This window comes from Diaphorina citri, unplaced genomic scaffold (assembly GCF_000475195.1).
Source record: "Diaphorina citri unplaced genomic scaffold, Diaci psyllid genome assembly version 1.1 scaffold553, whole genome shotgun sequence".
Classification (NCBI taxonomy): Eukaryota; Metazoa; Arthropoda; class Insecta; order Hemiptera; family Psyllidae; genus Diaphorina; species Diaphorina citri.
This window is the reverse complement of record NW_007377987.1, coordinates 86,846-94,435: the sequence shown is the minus strand read 5'-3', so window position 1 is coordinate 94,435 and position 7,590 is coordinate 86,846. Positions and strand designations below refer to the sequence as shown.

Sequence of the window (7,590 nt, the reverse complement as noted above, 5' to 3'; positions counted from 1 at the left end):
GGGCTAAAAAATTCTCGGAGGGACGGGCCCAGCTTATTAAAAATATTTTTGACTAGATCAACAACAGTAGGTATTTACTTAGAAAGTTTTAGAGTACAAACAGAAGAGTTACAGACTGTGTTCTTATATGCTTACCTCTCAGTCTCAACTGATCCGACTGCAAGCTCTCAAACTACTCGGCTTCTTCTTGAGCCGAAGCACACACAAGTAAGAAATTCCAACAATGCTCTATCGTCTGGCTAGGGAACGTTAAACAGTGAGTAGACTAGTGTCTAGCTGCGGGACTATAAACAGGGAGCAGAACAGCTAACCCTGACCAGCAAAGTTTGTTGAACAAAAAATAGTGGTATCCCCCAAAAAAACACTTCGTGTAAGAAATTTACGCCAAGGGTTGTTACTAAAAAAAGAGCTTTGTTTGTCCTATTTTATAACGCCAAGAGGTGGGGTCCTTGACTTAACTGACTAGCCTTCTCCATTCGTGTCTGTCCTATGCGAAGGTCTGCCAATCTTGTCGTACTCTGATGTCTTGGAACATTTCTCAGACAAACCCTCCAAAGACATCAGAACCTTATGGAAGGAAGGTACTGTAGTCTCAGGGGGAGGTTCTAAATCCATGTTGTACTTGTGTTTTTGTTAGAAATAAAGCAAACCAATTTAATCGTATTTCACAGGCATGGCGTTCGCACTCTACCAAATCCGTCCTAGATTTCGTCAACAGTTCTGAGAACGCCATCTTCGTTGTCAACACGGTTCATCTGATCTCGCAGCTGTCAGACAATCTGATAATCGCCTGCGGCGGACTTTTACCTCTCCTGGCCTCTGCCACTTCACCCAACAGTGAACTGGATGTCATGGAGCCTACTCAGGTATGTGGTTAAACTCCGTGGTCAAGAGCACTGACTCTCAACCCGGAGGTGCTGGGTTCGAATCCCAGGCAGGGCGGAAATTTTCAAAACAGACTTTTTCGTTCTTGGATAGGCATGGATGGAAAGAATGTGCCTTGAAGTAATGCGAAAGCGGTACAGAGGTACAATTTATTATTATAATTATTCTGATTATCTTGTGGTTGGAATATAATCGTTACCTATTCCCTACGGTCAAAATCTGACTTTTTTTCGCCACACACGTTAAGACTGTCTGAGCGTGAGTGGCCGGCAATCAGATGCTCGCGTGATAACTTCTGCAGCATGTAGCTGATGGCGAGGAAGCCTCGGTTCTGAATAATGTGCTGCTGAACCGTCTGCGAACTTTCCACTAGCTCACAGATGAAACCAAGCAGCTTTGAACTGGAACAGAATAACATTCAATAAATTATGGAGTACTTGATTAATGACGTAAAATTGGCCTCAAATATTGCGTCATTAGCTCATAATAAAAAGTCAATTGGAGGGTATTATGAGAAACAAATGAGGTTTGTTCTCGGAACGACTGGCTTTCTCCTATCCTTTCCTCTTAGATTTCGGGACGATAAGACCTCCATTGTTACAATCTTACAATTCCCTCTATTGAACCTCTTCAAAAACCTGGTTTTGATATTAGAAAGTTTATTGATGAAAGAAAGGCGCTAGCCGCTAGGCCAAGTTCCGATCTCAGCATGCAGTGTGTATAAGTGTATATTATTACACGAAACATTTCGCAGCTTTTCTATCCCCAAGATTTATTTCGTAGCAATGAAACAACTGCTACATTAGAATCGTGTGGTCTGTGTCGTAACATGCCCATATAATGTTATGAAATGTATTTTTTGAATGCCATACACCGGGCTGATGGTCTCTAGCCATGCTTAGTTGGTTCGTCCTGAACCTTGGTCAACCATCGTGAGGACTTGTGCTTGGTCTTTAAAAGTATCCGCACTATCACAGGGTAAGTCAAGTTGGGAGAAGAGAGGAAAGAGGACCTGAATGCCACCCACAGAGTTGAGTGTGCTGTGAATCGAGTGAGTGATCACAGCCTTCACGTCCTGAAACCAAGAGAACGACAGGATTACATCAGTTTATTAATGAAAAGTTGTTAAGCAAAAGGTGATCTTCGCACAGACTTACCCCTCTTTGCTTGCCACCGGACGGACAGACGCCGGAAGTTGCAAAGTCTTGGAGGCTGGGGAGGATATAAAGTCTTAAGGTGAGTTCACACACAGTCGACCGTCCATCGATGTCGACTGACACGTCCACACTGCCTCGATAACACAGATTTCCCTCGTCGATCGATCGGTCGACTATGTTTTGACACAACTTTATAATTATTTTGTTGAGTTGGAGATAATGGTCAAGTACTATATCATAAAACTTTATAAGCTGAGGAGAATATAAAGTCTTACCAACTCTATTAATAATGTCTAATTATTGAACTTATACTATCCTTATCTCACCCATTGACTATCCTCCTTGTTTATTTTTTGTGGCGCTTGATTTATTTTGGGAGGAACGACTTGGCGGGGTCTTTTTTATGCCACGAAGTGGTATTTTTTGGGGTAAAGTCTTACCAACCCTATTAATAACGTCTAATTATTGAACTTATACTATCCTTATCTCACCCATTGACTATCCTCCCCTTCACTTACCTGCAGCATAAGGGCATGGGGCGTGTGTACAAAATAGGTGGGATTGCCTTTGGGTGCCGACTGGAGACACAACTGAGAGTCTGTGGCCACTGGATTATACATGAATACTATTGCCGTCGATAGCTTGCCGTCGTACAGAACCTGGGACACACAAGGGGTTAAACATTGTGGATTAATCAATGAAACTCAACTTCCTGGTGTTTATACTGCCAGAATGAGACTGAAAAGTCGCTTAACCCTCGCGGGCTAAACAAGGTCTTATTTAACACCTTGATGGGGTTCAAATGTTACCTTGTTTAATAGGCAAAAACAAACAAGATAAAAACAAACTGTTGTGAATCTAGTTCTCCTCTGTCTCCCTCTTATTCCCTCCTTCTCCCGTTACCTCCGTCTCTCCTTATTTCTTTCTCTCTTCCCTTACCAATAAAGTCGCTTAACCCTCGCGGGCTAAACAAGGTCTTATTTAACACCTTGATGGGGTTCAAATGTTACCTTGTTTAATAGGCAAAAACACACAAGACAAAAACAAAATGTTGTGAATCTAGTTCTCCTCTGTCTCCCTCTTATTCCCTCCTTCTCCCGTTACCTCCGTCTCTCCTTATGTCTTTCTCTCTTCCCTTACCAATCCCTCTCCCTCTCTTCCCTTAGCCCTCCCTACCTCCCTTAATCACCCTCCTCTAACACCCCCCCCCCACATACTTTCTCAGCGCGACATTATCATTAATGCCCCCCGCTTCTTTGAAGGCGTAATTTTTGATAGCAAAATCCAACTAGCCGAACTTTGATTTCAAAAGTATGTCTCCAGGCAAAAACAGAAGTAAATTATGTCCAAAGCCTCCTCCAGTTCATAAATCATTCATCTTCCCATGTAGGTTCAAAAAATAGAGGATAGCTCGTGTTTAGTTGACAAAAGCTGCCCCCAACCTCAATTCCATTTTAGAAGACCTTAAAATTGCCAACATCCCTAATAATGCAACTGAAATCTATGGCAAAAGTCATAAAGTTCCGTCTTTCTGTTTTGAATTTCACATAAAATCCGACCCATTAAACTAACCAAACTATTTTCCAAATCAAATCATAGTTTATGGGACTTCATGACATACGAGAACAAACTTTTCATATCCTATTTATTTCCAGAACTCGCGAAAAAAAAAATAGGGTGGGTATATAATATTTTAGAATTAATAAATTTTGACAGACGAAATCATGGGTGGATTAAAATTTCTGCATTGTAAAATTATTTTTTGATCATTTGGATGAGAAAATTTACATCTTTCAGGGGGCTTTTTGCCATTTGACATTTTGACAACAATAATATAATCAGTCTTAACAATATGCATTTGGGGCGGAAGATACTATGCCTAAGGTATTCTCTAACACCTAATCCCCAAAGGCCTTTTTTTTAGGAGGTTAAATTCGGACCTAAATTAGGCTGAAAATCTATACCTCGGTTGGGTTACAAACCTGTACTTTCCTACTTAATTCTTTCATCAAACAAGCGCCTTAACAACTGTGCCAATCAAAAGGTAGATTTACAAAGGGTTTCTTAAGTTAGAAACACACAATCATCACTTCACGTCATGTCATGGGGAGTCAGAAAAATGTAGCTCAAAGTTTTCCCACAATATTGTAGGTAGTTTCGTTCAGGACAGACACACTACTAACTATCAAGTCACGTGACGTGACGTAACGTGATGGTAGTCTCTTTATACCTTTAGTCTCTTTCTTTCCTTCAATATTTACCTTGGAAAAGCGTTTTATCTCTACCACCCCGTATGCACACAAAATAAGCTCTTTATACCTTTAGTCTCTTTCTTTCCTTCAATATTTACCTTGGAAAAGCGTTTTATCTCTACCACCCCGTATGCACACAAAATAATCACACACGAATTGACACTTCTCACATTAAGAACTCTTTCTTTTCAACGCTTTTAGTTTATTTCGCATGAAAACAACCCTAGGAATAACCCTGATCTGCTCAATAGTCAAAGAAACATAAATTCATGGAGCGTCAGCAAGTAAGAACCAAGGCTGATTACAGGGTCACAAGGGGGGGTTCATCTGGTCAAATTTGCCCCAGGCCAGGGAGGCCTGGAACCCAGTCGTTTTTTCATCTCAAGAAGGGAAATAAAATACGAATTGGTACCCAAATAAAGCTTTAACTAAGATGTACCTTCCTTTCGGGAAACTTTTGAAACTGGTCCCCTTTAAAAAACTGAAATGGCGCCTATACTCAACCATAGGAAATCCAAGATGGCGCACGGTCGGAATCGGTTCCCGTTCCGAGGGTTTCCCAAAAGGAAAATACAATTCTACCTATACTAGTATTCTGCGAGTTTTTTTTTTTTTTTTTTTTTTTTTGCCAGAAAGCCCCTATTGTTGGAATTAGCCCGGGGCCCGCTTAGGCTGTGACGGGCCCCTGGCCAGCAAAAGTCGGAGCTTTTGTGCTGATGCGGTAGCTTCTTTCCGAGCTGTGTCTTGTTAATTTTCAGTCCAAATGAACTTGTTTGAAAAGTTGCCAAGCGTTGCCTCTCCTCCTTGCTTCCCCCGAGACTTTTGTCTGGGGATGCATTTTATATTAGGGGATTTCAGTTATTCCCGGCGCGTATGATTTTGAAATTAGACTTATGAGAAGTGTGGGAAAGGAAAGAAAAGTGTAGCTATGAAGAAAGGGAGAAGGGGTGAATAGGAGAGGATAATATTGTTGAAGAGGAAGGATAGAGAAGAAGAGATGATAGAGTAAATGGGGAGAGGAGGGAGGATAGAGGAATTGCGAAAGAGGAAGGAATCGAGGAAAAGAGAAATTGTTGAAGAGGAAGGATAGAGAAGAAGAGATGATAGAGTAAATGGGGAGAGGAGGGAGGATAGAGGAATTGCGAAAGAGGAAGGAATAGGGATAGAGGAAAGATGAAGGAACAAAGAAAAGGAGAGATGATAGAGGAAGAGGGAATGGAGAAGAGGAGAGAACCGCTGGTGTTGAAAAACAAGTTTTATAATTTTAAAACTTGAGTGATAAGCGTAATGTGAAATTAAATACAACAGGAGTTGCTTTGGTTTTCATTAGGAAAAGAGTCGATATTCCACGAATTTTATAACACGATTGTAACGAATTCAAATCAAGTTTGAAAGTTGAAAAGTTTGGGGTACCTATCCTTGTAAGACTATCCCGAAATCTGCTGAGGAATGTTATACCCACCGAAAAATTGTTTCTCTCAAAAGTCCCATTTCATTCCAGTCCCCATTTCATCCTTGTATTGCTAAATAGTTCCCGTCTCATATCTCATCTCAATACTGCTAAATATTTAATGTTTCAATTTGTTTCCAATGCCGATTGTTGTCGTTGACTTTCAATCCTGGCTCCCCCTCCCTCCTTATCCCTTCCATTATTTCCTCTCCTCTCCCTTCCATTACCTCCCCTACTTTTTCTCCCATTATTACTTCCCCTTCTTATCCTTCCCATTACCTTCCTACTGTCCCCTCCTTCAGGATCATAAATAACAATCAACCAGCAACGTTCTCTATTGACAACATTGAGCTCTCCAAATATACAGGGTAGTTGAGTCTTAAGAGTTACATCCTAAACCTACAATTCTGGGTAGCTACTAGAGTACACTCTAAAAGTCTAAATCCTACATGTATTTCTGATGACAGGGTGGATCTAAAACAGTTTGATGTACAAATTAATCTCGAAAGGCCTGAGAGGGGCTGCGAAAAGCCAACAGCTGCCGATTCCCCAAACACGCGCAAAAGGAATGACCAACCACGATACTAATCACGCTCAACGTTGCTGAACTTCAGTGATCTGAGAGTAACTGGTGCATTCACCCTGTTTCAAAAGCTCGGGACGTATAAATTATGACTATAAAGCCTCCCTTCTCGCTCTCCTCCCCTAAGCCCCATCTTCGTTCTCTCCCCCTCTCTTACATCCCTCCCAACTCTCTCTGTCTCTTTATTCCCCTTTCTTCCTCCCTCCCTGACAGTCTCTCTATTCTCGTCCCTTCCATACTTCCTTCCCATTCTCTTCTATCCTCCCCTCAGCCTCATCTTCCCTCCCTGACAGTCTCTTTTCCCTCTCTCCCAGTCCCTATTCAATGGGATTGTTTGCTCTTGTGACAAGGAATTCATTATCTATTCTCTATCGACGGAATTTATTTTTGTCATTACAAAAAATCCCGTCGGGATGGCGCCGAAGAGGGGACATTGATGATTTTTTCCCTCCCTTAAACACGCCCCCTCTCACAGGAGGGAAAAATAAGGGACAAGGTCAATGTTTTTTTTTTTTTTACATTTTTTATACCATGTCATTTGACAATATTTGACATATGTTATTTGATAACATCAGAGCTCCATAGGTATACATAGCATAAAATTCCCGGGGTTGATAAATTAAATCCCGTGCTGTTTTTTTTATATATATATGAAGATATTAATTTTCCTTGGACAATTTAGATTTGACAGATTTGACGAGGTGTTTGCCTTGTAATCTTAAATTACTATGTTTTTCTGTGGTTGATTCTCAAAATAAATTCGTTTAATACCTTATGTCGAAAGTCAATAATTTAGCCCCCAACCTACATTAACATATTTTCTTATTTCTTCTTCTTCCTCTCTCTCTCTCTCTTTCTCCTGAAAAATACCAAGCAATACAAGTATAAAAACACACATAATGAGATAAATAGGCATAATTCTTATGATAAAGGGGCTAGACAGACAAAAAGATGAGCAAGCTAGATAGATAGCAAGAAAGTTGAATTCTAAATTCAAAATACATAGCTTTCAACTTTCAATAAATGAATAAATGGGGGAAAAAAACTCAAAAGGCACGAATCTAAATTCAAAATAATTTTCAATAAATATGATAAAAAAAAAGGCACTGAAAGAGAACAATGAAAATACCAGGTCAAAAGAAATTAAAAAAATAATAATAATAAAAAAACATACATGAAATATGCAAAATGGAACCTTTCAAAACACAGCAGCAGAGGAAGGTATAAAAAAAATCTGGTGTGAACATCACACGACTTTCCTTA

General features: G+C 40.3%; 1 protein-coding gene across 1 annotated transcript in view; it reads left to right on the top strand.

Annotated features, from left to right (window-relative positions):
* The first annotated feature begins 127 nt into the window (after nucleotides 1–127).
* The window catches only part of LOC113467773 (neurobeachin-like), a 19,154-nt gene continuing 11,691 nt past the window's right edge, over nucleotides 128–7,590 (top strand). Inside the window, exon 1 of the mRNA XM_026824178.1 lies at nucleotides 128–207. Coding sequence (XP_026679979.1) covers nucleotides 128–207 — 80 coding nt within the window. The remainder of the gene's footprint in view (nucleotides 208–7,590) is intronic.